This window comes from Hoplias malabaricus, chromosome 2 (assembly GCF_029633855.1).
Source record: "Hoplias malabaricus isolate fHopMal1 chromosome 2, fHopMal1.hap1, whole genome shotgun sequence".
NCBI classification, from domain to species: domain Eukaryota; kingdom Metazoa; phylum Chordata; class Actinopteri; order Characiformes; family Erythrinidae; genus Hoplias; species Hoplias malabaricus.
The window spans coordinates 33,128,921-33,154,431 of NC_089801.1; the positions used below are offsets into that span (position 1 = coordinate 33,128,921).

At 42.7% G+C, this 25,511-nt stretch overlaps 1 protein-coding gene across 2 annotated transcripts; it reads right to left on the reverse strand.

Moving 5' to 3' along the window:
* Positions 1 to 848: 848 nt before the first annotated feature.
* Positions 849 to 25,100, reverse strand: vps37d (VPS37D subunit of ESCRT-I). 2 transcript variants are annotated; one of them, XM_066661511.1, is made up of 4 exons: positions 24,780 to 25,100; positions 14,424 to 14,595; positions 6,219 to 6,301; positions 849 to 2,246 (listed from the first exon to the last, which is right to left on the reverse strand). In XM_066661511.1, exons 1-4 carry the CDS (start codon positions 24,900 to 24,902, stop codon positions 1,743 to 1,745), a joined length of 882 nt encoding a protein of 293 aa, XP_066517608.1. In that variant the 5' UTR covers positions 24,903 to 25,100; the 3' UTR covers positions 849 to 1,742. The 2 variants fall into 2 exon arrangements, with proteins under 2 accessions (XP_066517608.1, XP_066517609.1); XM_066661512.1 differs by lacking the exon at positions 24,780 to 25,100 and adding an exon at positions 24,063 to 24,147.
* Between the last annotated feature and the right edge of the window lie 411 nt (positions 25,101 to 25,511).

Consider the following 25,511-nt stretch of genomic DNA (forward strand, 5'->3'; position numbering starts at 1 on the left):
TGTGAAGAGTTTTTATATAAATGAGGAAACTAAGCCAAATCCCGTCATACCTTTTAGATCTCGCTTCATGATCGAATAGACCACAAAAGGCCACTTCCCTCATCACAAATCTGCACCTAATCCGCTATCCTACATACTTCCGCAAAGCTATCCTCATGCAGATATTAATATAAAGGATCATCTTCGTCCGCATAAAGCAAGAAAAATATTCTGCGCCTGGAAATAAAACCACTCTCATTAGTCACGGCAAATAAGCAGCATTTGAAGTCAGTGCGAGGCGCTCCATTTTAAACAGGATTTCCATAAATAAGCAGTCCCGGCTTTCTTTGATATGACTTCCAGTGTCGTTACTGCTGGAACTCACTTGCTTTCGCGTTTGAGGCTAGTTCCAAATTCATTTGGAAAGGCGTAATCAACTTGGGCCAGTAAAACTGTCTGTAACTGTGGAACAAACCCACACCCCTTTGACAGCAGTTTCCAATGCCAACAGCTCAAACAGACTGCTGTATAAGAAAGAGAAAATCTTGAAACAATGGTTTAATGCAAAGCCTGGACAAACACTATTACTGCTAGCGTATCTCGCTGAATAAATAATAGACCCTCAGAAACATCAGTTAGAACACAGTTTCTACAGTAAAGTCTCAGACTGAGAAAGAGACACTCAGAGATGGTACGGGTGCTACTCATTTCTTCTGTTCAGCATTAGTTCCACTCTTTACAATGCATTCAGTGACTACAGTCCCGACCTCAGGGCAGTCAGCCAGCAAACTTAATGAGTTCTCAGGGAAGTAGAAATGAACTTCAGAACGACTGCAATATTTATTTATAATAAACATCATAATTGGACTTTATTGATCATCGTCACCATAACAAGAAGGCATATCACGAGCCTGGCATTTCTCAGATTATCAATGGCAAAGAAACAAACAAACAAATAAAACTAAAACCAAGTCCTTCCAGTCAAAAAAAAGAAGCAGTGTCTTAACGAGTCCTCTCTTGCCTCTCAAAAGCAGCAGCATCAAATCTGCAAAATCCCCACAAAGAAAACAATAAAACAAGCAACAACGACACAGACATCCTGGAGGGTGTTTTTTAAAGCAGATTTTCTTAACTTTGCTGGAGAACTTAGGCTCAAAGTGAGGACAGAGATGTCCCTGATTTTTCCTACTGTTGGACATCTTGCCTTTTGCTCATCATTTATGATGAGATTTATGAGAAATCCATACCTTTGTGATTTCAATTACAATGATAGACTGTAGCTTTTAAGACACCCACCACCCTTTTCATCACTGGATGGTGGACCCTGTTAAACACTGTGACACTGGCATGGTAGTGTATGAGTTGGTAGCTGTCCACAGGAACAGAGCAGTGATAAAAGGATAGAGGATGGCTGACACTAATTGTGCAGATAAGGTCTTTATGGTCTCCAACTGTAGACCGCCAGGGTGGGGCTTTAAGGTTGGGGTTTCTGATAAAGCGTCTGGTCAGTGTAACACATCTGGTTAACACAGAAATCCTGCTTTGTCCAACAACCCTCTGGAGTGGTGTAATCAACAGGCTTGCTCATGACAAAGACAAAACATTTTATGGCTTTCCAATGGCTTTCCAACTGCATCCCTTTCAGACTGATGGTGATCATTGACATTTGTACATTGACCCAAAGCTTCAAGAGGCCAGAGAACTTCAATTCATCCCTGTCCATGTCTTTGTGTTCTTCGTATTGAATTCACAGTGTTCGGATGTTATCGATACGGAGGTTCGTGAGGGTGTGGACTGGGCCTGTACAACTGCTGTAACCGGACTGGTCTGGCTGGCCAGCCTGGCAACTGTCCTATCACTCTGAGGCCTACAGGCTGCCCGGGGCACGAGTGTGGAGCGCTGGGGCCAGAGGCCTGGGGCTGGTTAGGGCACGAGTCCAAGGGAGACAAGCCGGCCGCGGTAGCAGCCGAGGAGCTGGAGAGCGGCACCAAGATGGCCGGCGTGAGGCCGTATCGAAGTTGGAAGACCCGGGGCGGTCCGTGGGCGGTGATCCCATTGGGACGGGGCTCTTTCGGCACCTCCTCCTTCTTCCTCCGGGCCTCCTCCTCCTCCTCCAAGCGCTTCCTCTGCTTCCTCTCGGAGCGGTTGAGCTCTTGGATCTTCTCGGCCTGCGCCCGGCGGATGTGGTACGTCTTCCTTAAGCTCTGGAAGGAGTCCAGGAAACCCTCCAGTGGGACATGGCCCTCCATGAACCTCTCCAGAAGCTCCTGTGGAAACCCAAGCCACAAAACAAAACAGGTATCAGAGAGCAGGAAGTCAAACAGGATTCACAAGAATTCAGCGTTCAAATATCCTGAGCGTCTGACTCATCGCGTTCCAGACCCGGCCTCAGCTATTTCGAGCCCCAAAAAAACACAGCCACGTAATACCAATTACAAGTTGGGGATTTCATGTAAACAGAAACAGCCACAAGAAACAATTCTGACCGGAGAGTGAATTATAGTTGGGGGGCTGGGGTTGTCTGATCCTCCTAATTAAGACTTAACCTCCCCAAAGGCAGTAAAGAGAACAGTTGGAGGAGCTTCTAAAGAACAGCATGCAATAAAACATAGGGTTTCTCAGCCATGTCAAAGAGACATCATGCAATTTCATATTCGCCCTTCCAGTAGGCCACTATTCCTTAATCTCAGAGACCGTTTGAGGCACTCCTGTTATACACCAGACGGTCAAAAGTTTGGGCACACCTGTGCATCCAATAGCACTTCTGAGGATTTTGCTTTGGTAACAGCGTCTACTGTTATATTACTGTTCCAAGAACCTCAGTGAGGTCAGGCTCTGCTGCTGGATGATGAGTTCTGGATCACAAACACCACTCTAACTCACCCTTAGAGATACAGGATGGCCAAACATGCTTTTACACCGGATTTAAAGGCACCCATTACACTTGTATTTCAAATTTTCTTAGGAAACACTGGACTAGTAAATATATCTGTAGTAAGGCTTCCCTTTTGTTATGAGCAATAACTAAAAAAATTGGGGATTTTTTGTTTACTAGCTAAAGAGCTAGATCTTGAATGTTGTTAACCAGAGAGAGAAGAATCTAACATTTTCAAAAAGCTACGGAAGGGAAAATATGACCCTCAAAATTGTGATTAAATAATTTATGTTCTGTGTTCTTGTGGTCAATGCATTGTTTTGTTATGCTGACACAGATGTCCTGGCACTGTCCCTGACCTGATCATGTCCATATAAATGAGACAGTTGAATGAGCATGGCATGTCTATAAATTTAACATGAACTTAATGTGTCTACAGGAGACCAGTCTTGGGAGCAGGTGGTAGAACCCAATCTACCTCAGAATGGGGCAACTGAATTATTGATGACCATGGTGTCTACCCTAGCCTTCTCCACCCAGTTTCCACTCCAAAAAAATAAATAAATAAATAAATAAATAAAATAAATATATAACACACACAATACAACCCCCACCCAGAAACTGCCCACAGCAACTTCTAGATCTCTGCCTCTCACCACCTGTCCACGAAAAAGAGACTTGAATATTTGAACCAAGATTGATGAAAATCAGCTGTTCCTACACCTGCATTACTAATTCATAATCTCATTATAAATTTACAGCTTAGAGTAGGGCGCACCTATAGTGTTAACCCTTAAATGAACACCTTGGATCGCCAGCAGGCCATGACCTCATTTTCCTTCTTTACCCCTGCCTATTGTTTAGGTTTTTGAGCTATATAAATGTACCGTGATGTTGAGGTCAGGACTCTCGTCTGTCCAGCCCATTGTTCTGAACACCAGAAGCTTCTTTGTTTGATTTGCAAATGCTCTTTTTTGTCTATTTCCTTTTCTCAGTCCCAGCTACTTGACAGCTTTTTGTTGTCTTCTAACAGTGGAAGCTGCTCTCCCAGGATTGTACAGTTGTTATTATATATATATAATATATATATATATATATATATATATATATATATATAATGATCTAAGGATCATTTAACTGTAGCTTTCGCTTTCCTAATCCACGTGGTTATCTTATGTGCAATCTCAGAAATCTTCTGAATCATGAATAACTTGTAATTTAAGGCTTATGTGTAGGTTCTGGAGACATCAGAAAAAGCAGAAATTGACTCTAGCAGAGATCCTAAATATAGCTTTGTATATGCACACTTCTTTATTCCTGCTTTAAATAATTTAAATATACACTGTCAAGTTTCATGTATTTGTACAGCATAAAGGCAGGGTTTTATCCAAGCTCATCCGACACAGTGGCACTAATGCGATGTGCAGTTCCTGTGGGAAATCGATGAGCTTAATGCTAGCTATAAACAAACGCACTGCTACAGTAAAGTTCTTCCTTCACACCAGCCTGAGAGCAGCACTAGGTGAATATCCACTGAGCCACTCACCATCAATCAAACCAAAATGGCCTAACGACTTAAAGTCACAGCACTATTGATCAGACCATTGGGGTGAAAGGCACAGCTCTTATTTATGACCTGTTGGTGCCCACTGAAGTCAAATGTTCAGGTGTGGTCATAAAGGTCCTGGAGCTGGACACATGAGTCATCTACAATACATATCATCACTGTCAGGAACAATTCTGGCATAATTTACAAAGGTCAACTGTTCTATAAAACAGGAACTTCATAATGATATCAGAAGTGGAACAGAATTACATGACAGTAATCGTACCAACCTCCAGTACCAGGTAGGTCAAAACCCTTGACCAGTAAACCTATCAAGGTGGTCTGACTATTTCCTTTAAGGACCACATGGGCAGCATATAGTGATTGGTTTTCTGTTACATATGAGGATTTTCAGCAGATCTTGTTGATATTTAAAGGAACACTATGTAAGTTTGGGCTTATTTGCTCCTGGATTCTCCCAATATTAACTCATTTTTAAAGCATTGTCCTGAAATGAACAAAATGAGGGTTTCATACACCCCTCCAAAAGTGACATAGTACAGTTTCTGCAGGAGTAGCAATGACAGAAACTCTATTCTCCTTATTACAAGTCAGTGAAGCCTCTTAATGATTTTGAATATGTAATTTTATGTAATGCTCCTTTAAAGTAAAAATATTGTTTGTGGGAGAAAACCACCTAGAGGAAACCCTAAAATCCTCAACGACCCTGACCTGAGGCTGAGATTCAACCCGAAACCTGAGGACGCTTCAGCTGTGTGACGGAGACACTACCTGTTTCACCCACTACCTCCCTGTATATTTCCCAGTGTTTTAAATTCAGGGGAAGTATACATAATTACACATTAAAACACAAAATGTTCCTTGTGGAAGATATATAATTATTCTCACTTAGAAAATGAACAAGGGGTGCCCAAACTTTTGCACATGACGACAATTGGTGAAGCAGCATAAGCTAATGGTTAAAGCTAAGAGTCTGTTAACTCGATTCACAATAATAAGGTCAGCTCCAAATTCAGTTATGTCAGACTAGTGGGAGCAAAACAAATTTTCAGGCAGCTCAGCGAATGTAATAAAATTAAGTTATCGAATACCAATCGTGTGCTTTTTATCCCATCCATTACTGAATTATTGTCAGCATAATAGCATCCGTCCTACAGTAATTGTGTTTGAAATGCTAACACTGTGCTCCTGTATACAGCGTGACCTGTGGGGGTTGCTAGTAGATGGAGATGAAATATTTCATGTGTAATGCTATTGCTGCATATACAATGATTGACACATGACTCATTGGCTTGACAAGTGAAGGAGAATGGAGCATTGTTTATCAGATATGGGGCTATTTTGTTTTGTAAAAGAAATATCAGTAACAGAACATATTTTCAGACCACTCATTTTAATACTGGGTCTACCACTGATCAACAGTTACTTGGTATTGCCTTTCCGCCATTGTCATTCTGAGACGTGATGAAAACATACATGCTTTTTTCAGAGCACGTTTTCCTACGTAGCTCTGAAAAGCGTACTCTCTGCACAAGTGCCTTTTCTTTTCAAGCCCTTTCAAGTTCAATTCCACTTCGCTGCATTTACCAGACCGTGATTGTTCCTCTGGGCGATGCGAGTTAGAACACTAAAAGGAATGATTTTGGTGCTACTGCTTGTGAACAATATGTCTGAGGTGTTTTTATAAGTGGACGTCTGCTGGGTGCTTGAGCAAGCAAGCAAGTCCTGACCAAAAAAGCATTGGTTAAGGTTACAGGAGAAATGTATGAAAGACAAGGAAGGCCAAGTCAGATTTACCTCAGACTGTTCTTCGGCACGTGCTACCTCCTCTTGAAGAAGATTCTGAGCTGTCTGTGGACTGTGCTTCCTCATGCATCCCTCTGAAAAAGAAAAAAAGGAGCTTCATTAGGCTTTCGTTGCAGGTTTCTGTTATCACAGACAACCCACAAGATGACACTGTGTAACAGTGGGCACTTCTGTGAAATGAAAGTCCACTACGTGCTGACTTTGGACCTGCTGGCTGTGGAAGAATTATGAGGTGGCTTAAAGAGTGGGTGCAATGCATATAGCCGAGACAAAAGAGCATCACAAAACACTCAGTCCTGAGCTGAGGAAGAAGCCTAGCACCAACTTGCTAGTCTTTGGGTCCACAGCTGCACCCTGGCACTGTCTGCAGTGTCATGAGTGGCCCTGGGGGGGGGACGAAAGGAAGCAATCACTTTCTGTTAGCTCGGCTCTGCTGATGGGAGCATGGGGGGATTGGTCCCTCCGAGGCTGTTGTTCAGGGGTTACCATGGCAACGAGTCATTACACTAATGTGCACATGTGTCCGAATCCTCAGGGGTCTTAGGGGGCTGTGGCTGAGTGAAGAGGAGCTGTGCTACTGGCCATCGGATACAAGGGGAGGTCACTATCATGTCACCCACTCAGGCTCCATTAAGTCAAATCGCCTCACTCGCTTTGAAGCAGTTCATTAAAGATGGCGAATGCGCATGAAGGCTTGGCCTTCTGATGTGAACACAAGGACTACACCAACGTGAGGTTTCCAGCCCTGATTAATCTGTTCTCACAGCAACTCGAGTTGGTCCAAAGCGAGTAATTCACCTTGTCACACCAATGGAGAGATGCCAGTGCTCAGCAGAGCTTTTTTGGCAGGTGGCTGATAAACAAGCGGCACAGTAAGCCGTATCTTAACCCTGCAAGAACATGCTCTGCTTTTTACCCTGTTATGAATAATCAATGGGTCACTTCTGGGCTACGCCCGACACTTCATCGAATGCGTGTACCTTACGAAATGCTTCCTGTTGAAGCATGTGTTCAAGAAGCGAGTAAGAAAGCCTTGCCACTAGCCTGACCCCACCAGCCCAGACACTGAAATGGAAGGTGACAGAAGAAACCAAACAAACACTTGGGGAGCAGATGTGTGCGACCTACATTCAGAGCAGAGTGCACCCACTAGTCCCTGGGGCTCTTACGCTAGCTGTGTCCTCATGGTTTCATGGGGGTGGACATATTGTAGCCAGTGTTACAACCCAGAGGCAAATGGAAATCAAAGATCTGAAGGTCTTGTAAGCTACTGTAACAACACTGTTACCAAAACAAAATCTGATGTCCTCACCTGGTCCCCTGAGGCCAAAACTAAACAAAATAAAAGGAGGGAGATGTGATAAAGTGGTTTTCCGCCAAACTCTGCAGAGTCACAAAGATCAATACAAACACTCTGCTCTCAGTGCTCTCATTCATAATGGTGGCTGATCATATCGACTGCCACCATCCGTTCTGCGGAACAAAAAGGGCCTTTACTGAACTAGGTGCTTAAGCAGACTTTGCAAATTGAGGGTTTTAATCATTTTGACTTTTACAGATAAAACACAGCCTGAAATGGTGCCTGCTCAAAAGGCTCAAGGCTTCTGCTTTGAGTAAACACTGAGCCTGCTGTAGCTTGCGCAAGTGCCCTATACGCTATTGTGAGCGATATTTGTTTGTTATTGTGTCTGCAATGCTTTTCATGTACACTGTCAAAACACATGGGCTGAACTACCAATATTTTTTTTTCCTCAACTACTTTTATAACCTGTGAAGTGCAGTATTTAGAGAGTAGGGAGCTTATTGGAACAGAGAGATGTTTACGTGCTTTTTACATTACATTTTCCCCTTGTTGCACCTTTTTATTTGTCCCATGACATCCAAACAGATGTCTGAGGAAATCTCTTGCCATGGATCTGCAGCCTCTGGAAGGTGGAGAAAATGAGTTAATATTTCTGGATTTCCTCGGTTCAGCTTGATCCAAGTTTGTCCAATTCCAGACCAATCACAGTCCTTGCGATCTGCTTCCCCGCAACACATAGTTACATTTCTGGGGAGGTGCTATGGAGTAGGGTACAGCGTAGAGTTGAAGAACCTATGCATTTCTTACTGTGTAGCTTTGACTCAGAAGCATAAACTGGCCTTTAGAAGACAAAAACCCCATGATACTTACATTTTGTCCATAGAACAAAGCGCAGGAAGTCTACTTCAACCATCTAAAAGTTACAGCACGCCAAGATCAGGCTCCCATGTGGAATATTTTTAGGAAAACAATCCCTACAACATGCAAAATCTATATAACAAACACTTCAGTCCCCGTGTAATGCCCACTGGCAAACTGCCCTGGACATATCCACTCATCATTTAAACAATTACTTAATTAAGAGGCATCAATAAGTATTGAAAAGGCAACAGCCCATATCTGAGACAAGATGAAATGCTGTGCTACTAATGAGATTATTTGGGGTGTGGTGAAAACCCTGGAGGGTCGAGAGTCCTCTGACAGGCTAAATTACAGGCTCCCTGCCCTATTTGTTGCAAATAAATGGTTCCTATAGGGCACAGACCAAACCTGAAATAGAAGGCTGAGGAGAGGGAAAAGCCACTATGAAATATTACTTCTCTTCATCCCATGTATTAGTTATCTCCTCCAAAACAGCTTCTTCTCCCTGGGGTTTCATAACTTTTTTTTTCATCCAGTGCTCTAACACTATATTCACAATTCCATGTTCTCAGACTAAGCTTGTTATTAATGGTTGTACTTATAGCCATGACATTCAACTCCAGGTCAACTTGTTTTTTGAGACACTCCTCATAGTTTGATTAGCCATGAAATATGATGAGTGGCTTGAGAATGGTCAATCTAAATTGTTTACACGTTCCACTGTGAATTGTGGGATTTTGGCATGAGAAAGACAAAAACGTGCACATTAAATATAAGCCAATATACACAGGAAAATCTGTAACAGGCCTTGCTTTTAACACACGTGTGCATGCACACACATGCACACATCCTGTCAAAACACCAGAACGGTGGGTGTTCTCTTATGGTCTTTGCAGATAAATACCACCAACTGATTTGCACTCTAAACCAAAAAAAAAAAAAAAAGTAAAAAAAAAAACAAAAAACCACCAAAATCCCCCAAAACCCAATGACGACAAAAAGAGTTTGACGGGTGTCAGACAGAAATCTTCCTAGAAGGTCTCATCTGCTCATGCTCTCACATTCGCTGCCTTCCTGACAAAAGCATTGAGCTGACATCTGCAGTGCTACGGCTGGGTAAATTCTTCAGCTCAGCCTCATGAAAGCGCTATTGGATCCAGGCTGAACGGAGGGGAATGAGCGTAGGCTCTCCGTTGAGGCGGCTGTTCGGGGGCCAATTTTGGACGCGCTTCCTCGGATCCCAGTGCACAAAAAGAGATAGAAGTCCCAAAGCGAGGCAGAGACAGAAAGAGATGCCGGAAGGGTTGCCTTAGGAGATGTGGCTACTGCCTTTGCCAGAGTCTATGCTATGAGTCTTTTGAAACGTCAATCTGACACATTTATTAGCTGTCACTTTATCAAACCGACTTGGCAGCAAATTTTCTTAAATATGTGCTGCAGTTAATCACATTAACCCATGAATTGAATTCCTTTCTTAAATCATAGCATAACTAAAGCGACCACACAGTGTCTAATAATGGTATCGTGCATGTGTATTGATTTAGAATAGGGTCCGTCATAAGGAAACAAGTCAGAGAGAGTGTAGGGTATGTAGAGTAGGTGAGAGTAGGGTTCATTCTGATTGTCTTTTAAGTTCAACGTGCTTGTACCCTAGTGAACTGGCCCGACCCTAGTGATGCTGAAATAATGTATTGAGCGTATTATTCTGGGGGCTTTTGCTGCCGGTTTGCCAGATTTAGACAGATTCTCAGGGGATGGATTTCAAAAGGCTGCAAGAGGCCCCCATTCTCCTACTGAGAGGCTAAGCCAGGGTGTGTGGTAGCTCAATAGCTGTAATCCGACTTTGATAACCACCCCTCCCATTCCAAACATCCAGAAGCAGAAGGGGGTTCAGGAGTAGTGGTGGTGGGAGTGATTCACATCCTGTTAATTACAAACTCTCCCACCAGTGAGAACTGTGACGGTCTCTAGTGGAGAACCCAGCTTCCCTTCTGTCTCCAGAGAGCGCCATTTAACTATTTGATTTAGTGCCCCTTTCAGACGGAGGTGCCCTTTTCACACATGATGATGACTTGCCTCACCTCCCCCCAAGAGTTCTCTATTTTAATGGCTCCAGATCTGCAAGTCAGCCTGTCTGACTGTTTTAAAAAACAGTGCTTGGAGGAGAGGTTGATCTATAGGGTGAAATGGTACAGGGGTGTGGCCTTGGGAGGGCAAGTGCGGGTTTCCTTTTGTGCTAATCCACCAAGTATCTTAACTGGGGATGTCCAGAGCGTAGTTTCTGGCAGACAAGCGTCTAGCTGAGTAATTTCACAGTTTGGTGATTTCTCTGGGCAGGGACACCTGATTCAACACAGCAGCAAATTAACAAGATTAGTAGACAATCACCAAATTGTTAAAGTCAGGGACTTGGCCACCCCTGCCCTGAACAAACTGCTGAATCACGAGCCCCTCTTTCTGCTCTGGAAACAAGAGTGGTGATAATCTAAGACATACCAAAGTTGTGTCACACTCCAGAGAAAAACAAAGTCCAAGAATGTGCAATTGGAAACATGTGGCACACCAGTGAAAGAACAACGGCGTTAAAAACATTTTGGCAGAAGTTCTTCTGTGAGCTTGGCATAAGCCATAGCTGCAAAAAGAGTGCAACTGAGCGACATTACCAAAGCGACAAGACACGGTAAACTCTACAAAACACTTAGCAGAGTCGACTTGAAAGGTTAAGACTCCCCAGACAGCCTGAAACTGTGCTGAACCTCTATTGAAAGTGCTCATAGCTGTTACTCCCGCTTGACATCTCTTGCGTCTGAACCTGATTATGCAACAGCTCTGTGCTTCAAGACAAGGATTTTCCCCTCAAATCTTGAGCTTCGTCTCTACGCAGACAGTCATTTTTCACTGTTTTTTTCCTCTGTTTCTTGCATGCTTTTCCTACAGCCTTGGCAGAATGAGAATCAGATGTTTAGGGCTGGAGGAAGGATCTCTCTCTCCCACCCATCCTGCCCCAGGCTGCAGCTGGGGAACGAGGGTCTGCATGTGCAACATGGTGACAGGAAGGTGAACATTCCACCCTCCTTCCGTCACTGGCCAGCTGCTGCTTCTGCTATGAGTGGGAGTGAGGAAAGAGAGAGAGAGAGAGAGAGAGAGAGAGAGAAAAGAACATAGACAGTTTGTTGTAGGAACAGTTCATGGCCACGTGGGCCAAGCTCCTCACAACTCTGATGGACACTTCCGACATGAGGAACTGCAAAGCCCAGGGAGACCTTACAAGAAGGATAGCAGACACCCTGCTGCTGATGTTTTGTCCTGTGGATATCTGAAGACCTCCCTCTCTCTTGGGACCAAGTCCTCCTCTACAACACCTCATATCCCACTTTGCATTTCCTCTCAGCTTTCACACACTAATTTGTAGACACAGACAGAGGCGTGGGCCTGGGGGCCAAGCCCTTACAGAATTGTGTGAATCTGTGGGCCTTTTTATTTGGATAACTCTGGTTATGGGAATAGAGGTGGTGGGCAAAACAAAAGCCTTTTCAAATGGATCTGCATCACCAGTTGAACCCACACAATGGAGGGGAGGGGCCAGAGAAAAAGTCAACAAATAATTCATATCAGCCATGCTGGGCTCAGAGCTGGAATTCAGGCTGACTGACTAAAATAGGGATCTGGGGGTGTGTCTGGGGAGGGCGAGGAAGATGTTTTGCATTTGTTAAGATGTACTTTTATCTATAACACAGCAGAAATGCAGGTTGCTTAACTCTAAACAGCACTAGTGGCAAATTTGGAGCCTGAATCGTATCCATGTTTCCATGTATTTTTAATATTTACATTCTCAAATGTTGTAATAACGTCTTAAAAATTATGCATAAAAAGCCTGAAACCAGATTTCCCTTTTCAGGCAATGTGATAACAGGCTATGTGAGAATATCTCTGTATGGTGAAGGTTTTCACACTAAAAGCATGGAGATTAAACTGCAATCCACATTCAGTCAATCAAGAGCAAAGCAGCAATGGTCATTTGGGCCTCAGATGAGATCTAATGGTTAGAGGAGTGAGCTTGTGAACAGAAGGCTGCTGTTTTGACTCCCATCTAGTGGCCTCCTACCCTCCTCCTAAAGTTACATAGTGCAGTTTCTGCAGTGCTGCGCCCGGAGTAGCAACAACAGAGGGTGGAGCATCACAATGATCTCGAAGCTGTAATTTTGTATTAAATAGTGTTCCTTCAAATCTGGAGGAAATATTTTTGTACGATGTACAATGACAATAAAATTTTTTAAATGACATGTAATGGCAATACCATTTTTTATATTTCAATTATAAATTCAACAGGTGTAACTAAATATTTGTTGCAGCATATTTGATACAGGTATCAGAAATCCCATTAAGGTCAGTGCAAAGCTTAGCTTTGGACATCAGAGGTATTGTGGTGGGCTGTAGCTAAGGCATCTCTACTTTACCTCTTTCCATGTGAATCAATACAATCAAGTGGGGAAGGAGATGCCTTTACATTACACTCAGCATATATTTCAATTATTCATGCAGGCCACAGTAAGCGGAGAGTGTGAACAGAATAGAGGTAAGATGGGAGGGTGGGAGAGTGGGCGAGAGAAAGACAGATCTTCCTCTGAGGTCCCAGCAGGACCGTTCTAATTACAGCCTTTTGTTTTTCAGCAAACACCAGGGCAGGCAAGCAGGGCAGCCATCATGATCGGACCCAGAGCCACAGATCCGCGCGGTTTGGACCTGCCCACTGATCCTGTGGGGTTCTGCTTCATTTTACTTGGCCTTGTTCTGTGCAATCGAGGTCACCTCATTCGCAATTTACATCTAAATCCCATCGTCTCATCTGCCGTTTACTTAATAAAATATCTCGGCGGGCCTCAAGCTTAAATTTATATTAGTTGATAATGGGCGAGTGATCCGCAGAGCCAAGTGAAAAACGTTGGGCCGTGAGAAACAAGTCACTGGGTGTTTTTTAGCCAAAAGAGGAAGAAAGAGGAGGAACGCAATATTTCTGGTATTCTGGCTACACTGAGTGCAAAAAAATAAATAACAAGAGAAAGAAAACCAAATGAAAACCGCTCTCTCAATACAGAGAGGTTCAGTCAGGGAAGTGAAACCTGAGCACCTTAAGTAGGCCTGCTCCGGGTCACAGCAGTTATTCCTGGCTGGTGTTGAAACAGTGGGTGGGAAAGCCAGGTGGGGACCTCATGGCCTCGTCTCACCCTTTGGGATAAAATCAGACAGTTCCACCCTGCAGAAGAGGAATGGGAGATGGACCTGATCCAGAACTGAGCCACTGCCATCGGCCCTTCTGTGAGGCAGCTGGATCACCAGTCCAGGAAGGGGTCAGCATGGAAATGGCATTCACTGCACTGCACGCCCAGACATCAGGGCATGTTATTATGGAACAAGGTTGCCTGGCAATGATGAAATATCGCCAGTGACGGTAAAGGCCATGAGTGTCCAGATGCTATACTTAAGCCAGCTTTGATACAAAGCTCCAAAGTATATCCCAGGGAAGACACTATTAAAAAGTGGTGTTGAACAAAAATGGGCAGATTACTGACCATAATATGTTTTCATAGCCTTGAGTGTGAAAACATGCACTAATCGTATCACTCTTATGGGTTTTGATGGATTTGTCCTCCTTCAAAATGAATTCAGAACTGTGAGCTACTGTGTAACACATAACTCATTGCCTATTCACTTTGTTTTCCTTTACAGCGTGTCCTGGGCATGTAGGTATGAAAGAGAGAGGGGGGTGGGCTATAGTGTTTCTAGGACTTGGCTTGCTTCAGTGAGCAGCATTAATGTTCAAGCCTAGAAGCATTAAAGGTATGCTTCACACTTCAACCACAAATGCTAACATCGCTGGATGTTGAACTACAAACCAAGCCATTGAGCATTAACTCATGTGTGTCTCATTAGAGATGCAAGCGTTTGGTGGAAAGATTCCAGACCCTTGACCTTATGCTGATGTAATCGTCATTCCAGACTGCTCATGACGTAGAAGGTAAAACTGTACTCACCAAGTCGGCTTTGCTTCTCCCTGCAGGCAGTGGACAGTTTCGCAAGCTCCTCATATTTAGAAGCCAATTGTAGCTTGCCATTCTGGAGGCGGGGACGGTGGGCAAGGCTCTCTTCTGCAAGACTTCGATTGGTTGCTAATAAGGTTTCCCTGTCCACCTGCAGCTCCTGAAACTGAACACACACAAAAAAATAGTAATCATATGCATAGCCAAGAACAAAAACCGGACAGATGTTAATACTGAAACAAACTCAAAAGCCTGAGACAATGACCAATCAAATTCTGGAAACTGGAAACAAAAAGCCAATCAGAACTTAAAGAATGGGCACAAAGGGAGGAAATCAGGGTTTGGATCCACTGAACATGAATGACCAATCACATGCCTCATGCACAAATGCTTAATCAAGCTTAAGCACAAGGGGGGTGAATATGATGTGTTGTGGGGCCCATGTGAATCTGGTAACAATAAAACTTGTCAACAGTAATGTCTATCCTTTCCACACAGAGGACCTTCTAGTTAGGTTTTGGTTTCAAATCACTGTTCCAGTCCCACACAGACTGCAGGGCCATGTAAGCATGTTCGTACATGGGGCTAGTGCACACCACACAGCGCTCAATGTCTGACGATTGTGGCACAGGAAATGCTTCAAAAGTCGCTCTGCTTCGGGTTTTATTTAAGTATACTCGCAGTACAGAGAGCTGTGAGTGGAATCAGTTTGACAAATGCGAGCCTGCAAATGCGAACGCAAATTGGTCATGAAAAGCTGTCTGAAGACTTGCAGACAATAAAGGCTCACGTGACTGCAGACCACCCATGAGCCTATACAGGGCTGAGGCCTTTTCAGACCACTTTCTGCCCACCTTGACGGGCAGTGATCTTGAATTCCAGGTCAAGGCTACAGCACTGCTCGCATTTCACAGGGCCGGGTTGAGCACTTTAGAGGTTCTGGCATGGAATCCTATAGCTGCCTGCAGCTGAAAACTTGGCACTAACTTAAGTCAAGTGGGATTCTGCTTAGCTCACATTTTAGGGTTTCGGTTTTTCCGCTATGAGCTGAACTCTTGGAACATGATGTTTCGTGTACAGTGCATACATCGAGTGAGGCGAACAGCTGCATGGAATCACCAGTAAATACACTGAGTGCACTACATACCTCCATCACAAAAAAAAAAAAAAAAGATTCCCTGCATGAATGGCTTTCAAAGTTGATACTCTAATGTAAAATGCCACAGATGCAACTTAACGACTTCCATATGTAAGACAATGGGAATACTTCATTTGATATGCTGTGTTTGTCTGCTCAAGAAGGGCCAAGGCCTGAGGCTGTGGTGGAGACAGCATTTAATGAACCAACCACTTCAGTCTGCCACGTGTTGCTGTAGCCTAGACCTAATTATAAAGTTCTGTCACATGATGGAATAATCTTGTACTTGATAGACTGGTCAACGGTTCCACCAGCTCATAAAAACAGGACATCGCTCGGGCTGTCTGTCCTATGCGACACAACCCATGACCGCTAACTCTAGCCATTCAGGGAACAGAAGAGACACGTCCAAACCAATGGTCTTAATGGAAAGCATTCGCAAAAAGCTCAGACATCCAGAGAAACCACAATCCCTAAACTTTAACCGTAATTGTTCAAGGCAGAGTACAGGGTATGGGTCGATTTGGAATTCACTGCCTTTTTCCCCCTCCCACGTATGCCAGAAATATTAAGACGAATTTAGGAGGTGGCTTTAACTGCTAGTTCCATGCGTTTCAAAACTCCCAAAAATTACGGACGCTCACTGTGCTTAGCAGAGCATATAAGAGGATTAATGTTTTATTTGATCAATGAAAATGAGAATTTTGCCTGTCTTGTTATTCCATGTGACTCCAAATACAGCAGCTGCTATTCCCACCGGAGCTGTATCCATTTCGGTATCGGCTCAGAGACAAAGTGAGAAAGCCAGTGCCTCCTGGTTAAGCCACTGACGTCTAGATGCTTGCGAAAAATAAAAAAATAAAAAGTGTCATATTTGAGCTGCTTAGGTTGACTTAAAAGAGCATGACTGATAAGAAAAGGTTGTTTTATTCAAGACAGCTCTCTTTGGGGTTATGTGAGGTTCCCTTTTTTTTGTAGAGACAACTTCTAGCTTCAAACTTTTTAACACCTCTGGGCCTCATAGCGCTTTTTTAAATTTCCTGCCTCATTGTGCAGAGGATACATTAAGACTGCGGCTACTAATTATATTGTCATTAGTATTCTCATTTTAATGCCTAGGCATGAATATACCAGTGAAAGGTCAAGACTTTCACAGACTCTGAGATGGAGAATATGAAGGCAGGATTTTTTTCCCCTTCTCCTTTTTTTGAAGCAAGACGTGAATTTGCTGAAACGGCAGAAGACCTAAAGACGAGTAATCCATTTCTAATTAAAACAACACGTACAAGGGAAGGATGGGTTTGTGTGACAATCTGACGCAGGAGCAGTCTCACGTGCCATTTCTCCAGTGTCCTAGAGTGTCAAGTGATTGCAAATTAGATGAACATTTCGGAATCTGTGGCTTAAACACTGAATGAAAATTGTCACAGTGTGTGAGGAACCAGCTTTTCCACGACAAAAATTAAGACATCGCTGAGAGAGGGGTGCCATGCTGTGTCTGTACATCTCTGGCAAATCCAAACACATAATCACCTTAGACAAAATTACCACGTATTGTTATGGCTGCAACAGTGGAACAAAGCATGTTTTAACGCGTTTGATTCTCAACATTTTGATGTTCTACATCAGCGTGGGACAAGTCAGGCCACAATTGTAAATGCGTATCCATTTTGAGCAGCCCTTATGTTCCACAATTTCCTGTTTCACAGCCAAGATAAAAGCCAGAACTGTTCCCATGGAATCTCATTCTGATTCAGCAACAGTGCAGTGATAATACAAACGCTGTACACAGCTACATGAGTAAGTGAGCAGTGAGAGACTTCACATATCTATGGATCATCTAAACATGTCCTAATTGTCTTTTCAGGCAGTACGAATGACGCAATGACAAATGGATTGAGTAATGAAGGAGTCCTCCGATGTTTTCCACTGATTTTTGCACATAATCCTGAAGAGGAAAAACGAATAAGCCGCCCGCTGGAGCCAAGTCTGGCTTAAATGCTCTTGAATTACTCCACAGTGAATCCGTATATGTCTATTTTGTTTGCACAGCAAACATTGCTCATTACACCTTTTTCAGCCAATGAAAATAGCTTTCTCGTGATTATACTGAAGCCTATGTAATGAACATATATGTATATATATCGTCTACTAGAGGCTCAGATCCTACCGCTTGCTTAAAGTTGTTGAGGAATTTTGGTATTAATGGTTAAATCTGTAACAAGGGATGTTGAAAACCTTCACAAACATTTTAACATGAATACTAATCGCTCCTGTTTGCAGCTCTTCATACAGAATAGGGTTTTAATTAGACCATTGTTCAAAGTTGGTTATCCTTTAGATGTTGATTCTTTTGTTGTTGCTCTCCTTTTTTCACCGGATGTGGCAGTTTTATTCGACACTTTCCAGAACACTGAATCAATATTAAATGAGGATACAAAGTTTAAAATAATGAGTCAAAGATGTATCCTAACAGACATGTTATAGGGACAGTTTCTCAACTTTTTAATTGTTCATGCCAACAGATCAATTCCTTGATAAAATAGGATTTTACGACCACCTCTTCACACCTTGCCCTAAAGAGTTTTTGCTTTGGCAAAGGATGTGGCTTGCACTACACCACACACATTACCAGGGAGAATTTGCACCCGGTCTAGACCACATCCTTAAGCATTAAAGACTGTGAGTGCAGTATGAGAGACTAAATATTTCTCCCTCTCTCCCTCTCTCTCTCTCTCTCTCTCTTACACACACACACACACACACACACACACACACACACACACACACACACACAGATTTCCTGAGCCTTTAAAACTCCTGGCCGCTGACTTTGCAGCATGTGTTATAAGTCACCCATAAGCTGATAACTCAGACTTTCTCCTCGAAGTCACAGCCTTTTAAAAATTGTATTAGGACACTTCAAACAGTCATCAAGTTATCTGGCAAGTTCCTCACTTTGTGCTGTTGCTAGTGAATGGCTAGACTTCTGCCGGTGGTACATTTAAATGTCAAAAGCATGAAGCAATATCAATCTTATAATAAGCAGTTAGAAATTGTGTAATATATATATATATATATATATATATATATATATATATATATATATATATATATATATATATATACATACACACACATTTTGCAGTTAGCAGAGCAAGAGTTGCTAAAGTAGAGCTGAGACATGAAAATGTGACATGTGAACTAATCACAGACAGGTGAAGGGCTCAGGTTAAAACCTGTTCAGCAAGCAGCACGCATGCTACTGGACAAACTCAAACTACTGGATTGTTTTGGCCAAAAAGGATTCAAAATACTCTTTTTTGACTTAGTTATACTCCCAGCACTCTTCTCCTGCATCTAGTTTGGCGAATGACGCCACATAATGTAACCAAACCAGTAATAGTTCAAAATTCAAACGTTTGAAGCTGATTGCAGCATGAACAACTGAAGGGCATAACGAAAATTCTCCAGTTGATTGAAGTATAATTGAGAAAAATTCTTCAAGTGCATCGTCAATAGCAAAAAAGATCAAACTATTTTTAATTAAACTGTAATTTTTTTTAAGAAAAAAATATTGTTATCACTTCATCACCTGGTTTATCTACTCCCTCCATCCCTTGCCTCTGAATGCTCATAAAGGCAGTCACAGCGGCAGAGCCTTTGGAATCTGGAGCATTTGGCCTGCTGACAGAAGACACCGTGGGCTTAAGACTCACCCTTTCATCCGCTCTCTCTCTCTCTCTGAGATTTTCCTCCTTCTCTCTGATTCAGATAAGAGAACATACTCCAGACCAGCAAATTCAGAACGCCTCTCATTTTCCTTAAACAGGAATTGACACAGACTGTCCATTTCCTCCTGCAGATGCCTCCATCTCTGTTTACTTGCCTTTTGGATGCAGGGCCTCTGGAGACTCTGTGGCTTAAGATGATATACTGCCCATAAAACAAATGCGTCAATGTTTACAGTCGCAGATTTGTGGTGAAAAAAAATTACAATCCATCCTCTTTTATTGAAAATGATAGACAGGGCTCAGTGACTTGCTCTTAAATTCTGTACTCTGTAGACTTGGCTGCAGGAGCCTAGAGAACATGCTTCAAACATCCAAAACAGAAAATCTAATAAGCCATGCTATTTGGGTATCGCAGTGAGCTTCACAGACCAAACAGTCTGGAGAGACACTTTGAAGTCGTCCGCTTGGGTGCTAGATAATGAAGCTGATGTACTCTCCACTGGTTGGATAACGATGTTTTTAAATAAGGCGTGCTGTGTCTGTTTTTACGAGCTTTGCGTTGGCTCAAAATGACACGTTGCCATACACTGATGTGACACTTTGCAAACAAACAAGACAATGTGAAGACGTTCATGGAAACTGAGTAAAGCCACTGGAAATAGACAGTGTGTCCAGAGGAGTGCTGAACAACTTGAAGGATAGCATTGAAATTCAAGGCCTTTATTTGCTATGAATATTGAATGTAATTGATTCATTTTCTGTAACCCTTATCCAGTTCACACCCTGGAGGGGGCGCCAGTCCTTCACAGGGCAACACATTCACTCACACACTCACACATATGGACATGTTTGAGTCACAAATCGACCTACAAATGTGTGTTTATCGACCATGGGAGGAAACCAGAGCACCCGGGGGAAACCCATGCGGACACGGGGAGAACACACCAAGTTCAAGGGTTCAAGTTCCACTCCAGGTGACTGTCTTTTGGTGTGCCACCAGCCTTGGGAGGATGGGGCAAGCACATGCTTCCTCCTAGACAGTTGAGCCTAAACCCCTGCTTCTTTTTCAAACAATTGCTAAGAGTAGGCAGATTAAAGGAACACTAGTTAAGATTTGGGTTTTTATGCTTCTGGAGCTCCTTATTACAGCAGTGTACTGAAATCAATGGGGACAGAAGAGGGAGCAGATGTGGTTTCCCCATTACAAAAGTTACACAGTGCTGTATCTGCAGTGCTGAGCCTTTGTTCTCTTTATTACAGGTCAGTAATTTTATGGTAGAAATATTACACAGTATTCCTTTAACAAACCACAGGAGAATGCAAACTGCCCAGATCTGTCATATCAGCTGACAGGCACCGGTGCTTGCTAGAATCCTAAGCAGAGAGATAGGGGCAGAGAAGGACCATCCTATTTTACCCACCCAGAGAGTGAGGCCAGCTGTGCTCCAGAAGAACACCTCAGACAGTCTCAGATGCCTGAGGCATCACTGGGGATTTAACTAACAATCTTCTTGTGAAATAGAGCCAGTGCTTAACCTGCGGCATCCTTAAGACCTGTTAAGACAACTGTAGATTGTAATATATATTTAATATAGCTGTTTCTTTTAAAGTGTGATTTAAAAAAAATTATGGGTCAGGCATAGCCCAGATGTATTCAAAAGGAACCCTTCAGCTTAAAGCTGGTCTTTATTCCCATAATATTTAGTAGTTATGCGAACAATTTAGTGTTCAGTGAACTATTGTCTAGTTACTATTTTGACAAATCGGGCATCATAGTAAAGATAAACTGGAAAACCAGCCATATCCTGTCTAGAGTCATGAATAAATCTTGTACTGTAATATCTAGAAAGCTAGGGTAATTTATCCATGGTCCATTATAAGAAATGCCAAGTGGATATATCCGATAAATGATGAGAATGTGGAATTAGCAGCTAAGTGCTCTTGGATTATCTTTGGCGTTTCATTGCTGTCAGATCGTCCATTTATGAAGCAGACAGTGCTGCTACTTCACCTCAGACTAACTGCTGAGAATAGAGACTGACTCCTTTCTCTTCTTCACTGGTAAACATAGACGATACACCGAGACCCAAAGCCTGGCCTAGGACCATGAAAATCCCAACACTATAGCACACATTCCAGCAGGCTGGGACATGTTATCTGTGTTTCCTCATTGGATATGTGTAATAAATGGTGAGAAAGTGTAGTTGTTTGGATGGTGTTTTAGTACAGTGAAATCTTCTAAGATGTTTAAGGGCAGTCAGCTCTTCTATGGTGTTTTAATTAAGCCATTCTAAGGATACGAAACAACACAGATAATCAGACTGCTCCTTATGGGGACACCTTGTCCAACACATTTTTAAGGTTTCCCTGTCAATACACAAATGGGGAGCTGGATCAGGTGTGTGAAAACCTGAGGACCCCAGAACTGGAGTAGACTACCTGTGATTTATGGTGTTTCAGTGCAGTCCAATAATGTATAGCATCTCTATCTCATTCCACTTATAAAGTTGGAGGAGTTGTTGAGGTTTTGCACGCTCTACTCACAAAAGTTTGATGATAGATGAGAGAAAGGAGCCAGCCTCTTTTCTCTGGCATTCTTCTCTCATCCATCATCCAACAGCATGAGATAAATGATGATAAAGTCGGAGATGATTCAAGAGAAGTGAAGGAATAAGAACTCATCCATCTCCACGGCTAAATCGTTGAAAAACCTTTCCATGAAAACAACAACAAACTCCAGACCTGTTGATGGCAACCCTAAACAGTAAATACCAAGAACTGCAAACAGTTCTACAGCCATCCTCTGCCTGACACTAATGACCCTGTCCACGGGGTGGTCCCTGGAGACACCGCACGTGACCGGGATCAGACACAGCTGGGGATGGATGATAAACTTTAGCAGTGTGATGAGGGAAAGAACAGAGGGGAGGCCACACCCTCACGGATCATACACAGGAAACTACTAATCTCTCTGTGTGTTGTCTGCTTTTGGACATATGCTCTGTTTATTCTGAATATGCAAATGTGTTGGTCATTTTAGCCACCTGATAGGGTCCATCCAATTAAAGAAGAGATAAAGGTGAATATTAGGGAAAAACATGCAATACATAGATAAATCTGCCATTAGTTTGGTCCTTAAACTGAGAATAAAATACAAAAACAGCTCCTTTAAGACTGATTTTGTGAGGTCAGGAAAATCAACACATAAATAAAGTAGGTTTTTCAGCCTATAGCAGTTCACTGGTGCTGTGGTTATAAAGAGTGTTTCAGTCTGAGCTGCTTTTTACTGAGGGCAGACAATCAGAATAAATGTCTAAAAAAAAACATACCAGCCTAAAGGAGACAAATTATGGACTTAAAATGCACTTATTCAGTGCATTTTCACATTAATTTGGGGATCTGGACCCCACCGACCCACACACTGTGAAATAAGACCACACAGACAGATTTAAGGTCTGCTCAACTCAGTAAACCTTGGATAAAACAAGCCATTCTGATTTGGCACTGCTTCTTACATCAGGTGCAGACATTTTTGAATTTCTCTGCAGCCTTGTCTAACTATCTTCAATCACAGCATTAATGTGAGAGCACAAAGATGAGGTTGAAATGAGCAAACACAATGAATGTGGAGATATAAGAACACTGAGTAAAAACAGAGAAAACCAGGACAGAGAAAAAGATAACCGAGCAAAAACGGCGGAATCTGCTCCTCATTGCTGTGCGCTCAGGTTGGGATGAACTGTGAGCAGCTCCTTATCATTTAAAGGAACAGGCGGTGAAACCAGCCATTCTTAGCAGGGCTGTTAAGACAGGAGGAGAATGCTGCTGTGGTGTTTGATCCTTGTAGTATTTTGAACAAAGCAGGCAGCAGACCTGTGTTGTCTTGTAGAGGGGAAAATATATCCCTGTTAAATTCACAGTAAAAATATTTCCAGGTTAATTCTGAGGAATGAAGGGCTTGTAAATGTCATGTGCATATTTAATTTGGCTGTTTAATTTATTACATGTACCTACACAAATGGCACAAAATGTAGATTAAGGGCCCTGAACAAACCGTGAGATAAAGCTGTGCATGTTGTGTTACTGTGGGATAATGCAGATCTTATGGTACAGGTAAAGCACTGCTAGGAAACATCACAGGTGAAAAATCTTATGATTTACGCCACAATTCTTCTCAGACGTGAATTGGACAGTGAATATAATACCCTTTTTTCTCTCAGCTGAAAACTGAATGAGACAAAACCCGCTTTGCTCCAAATGACTAAGCAGAGCTTTCCCTTTGAACAGCGTTTACTCATAACCCTCCTTTGATTCATTCATGAAGAGTCGTTTGTGGTAAAAGCTCTCAGCACGATAAAGCCCTTCAAGAAGATAAAGACCCACATTATGTCCAGTAACCTCTTGGAAAACCTCTGCTACTTCATTAAACAAGGCTGGAGTTGGCCTATTTCAATTTCCCAATCCCAATTCAACGGCTGCAAATTTTAAGGTGGACTGACAAAAAAATGTAAATACTCAGCAGTGCCCTGCTCCTCAGCGCCCTGAGCACACGAGATGACACTGATAAGAATGAGAGTGCTCTATTCATTTGGGCTGGATTTTTTTTACAATGAAAGTCGCCACTGGCTGCAGAGATAAAACAATTCTGAGGCTTAAAAACAGAAAACAATGCAGAAAACAATGATTTCCTTTGTTTTATCAAGCACCAAGAGTTTGGTGTAGGATGTAAACAATGATAAAGTTTCAAAATCATTCTCTCACCCACTCCATACAGTCCGTTTATGAACAATAAAATGCAAAAACTGATCTCACTTTGTTGTGATGTCATAATATCATTACATTTGCATATTTCCGCTAACTCAGCCTGCAGCCGCTCCAGCGGTAAAACCTCCCACTCACGGTCGCTGCAATATCTCGCAATTACGATTATGTTCTCGAAATATTAATGGGATATTTTGAAATCACGGCTTATTTTCTCAAATAATCATTAATGAGAACTTTTCTGGAAACATTGCTTTCCCCAACATTTTGAAGCACTCACAATTATGAGTTATTATATTTATTCAAGTTGTTATCAGATATATCATGGCACAATTCTGAGAAAACCAGTCACAATTTTGACATATAGTGTGGTCAGAAAAGGCTCACATACAAAATGAATTGTGACTTATTTGTTTAAAAAAAAAACACACAGACGTCAGAAGTGGACCTTGGGGAAAACGAAAAGAAACACAAAGAAAACGTAAGATATGTGCCCTTTTAAACAACAATGTGCTTTTGTGGCTGCAGGCGGGTGGCTCCACGGTATGGACGCCTATATCACAGCGCACATAACAAGAGGACCATCACATTGTGGTGAAAAGGGAATGGGAATGTAGCTGATATCTGATCACTCAAAATAAAAGGAATGTAAGCGAATGGTAAAGAGTTAAAAAAAGGCAAAAAAATTCCTGCAGGCGAATTCCACATATGAAATACCTTGTCGTTGAGTCGCACAATCTGGTCCATTTTGTCCTCATCCTGGAGGAGCTCGCGCAGTTCGGTCGTGTTCAGGACTCTGTAGCCGTCGGGACACGAGTTACTCTCGCGCTTCTGGGACATTTTAGTCCCCGCTCAAAACCTTCACACAACTCCTTTAACCGGGCAGCAGTGTGCCATCTCTCTCTCTCTCTCTCTCTCTCTCTCTCTCTCCCTCTCTTACTGTGAGTGTGAGAGAGGGGCGCTGAATGTAAACGGAGCTGCAGGAGGAGGATCTCTCTCTCTCTCTCTCTCTCTCTCTCTCACACACACACACACGCTCTCTGCTGTTTCAGAGTCTCTCTCTCTGATGATTCAGTCTGTCTATCTTTATATCTGTAAGGAGGAGGAAGATAAGGAAATTATTTCTCTTCCTCCGCTATTTCAGAATCTCTCTCTCTCTCTCTCTCTCTCTCTCTCTCTCTCTCTATCTCACTCACTCACTCACTCAATACTAGAGCGTGTTTGCTGTTTGACTGTAGTTCCTAGGTTCACCACGAGTAGGAGCCACAACGCCGCTACAAATAACTTCACGGTTATCGCGGAGTAAAATAGCGTTAAAGCCGGTTCCTACGGTCTGTGATCTCTTTCTGGTTCAGAGTGCTATTTGCTGCACACAGTACACGCATGTGCAGTTTGTGCTTGTTTAGTCTCCACAGTAAAGAACACATTTAAATGCTCTTGAACCACTGC

Coding starts and splice junctions, on each gene's coding strand:
- vps37d (XM_066661511.1), bottom strand. CDS start 24,902: ATGTCCCAGAAGCGCGAGAGTAACTCGTGTCCCGACGGCTACAGAGTC. Junction 14,596..24,779: donor TTGTGCGACTCAACGACAAG/GTATTTCATATG, acceptor GTGTGTGTTCAG/TTTCAGGAGCTGCAGGTGGA. Junction 6,302..14,423: donor GGAGAAGCAAAGCCGACTTG/GTGAGTACAGTT, acceptor TTTCTTTTTCAG/AGGGATGCATGAGGAAGCAC.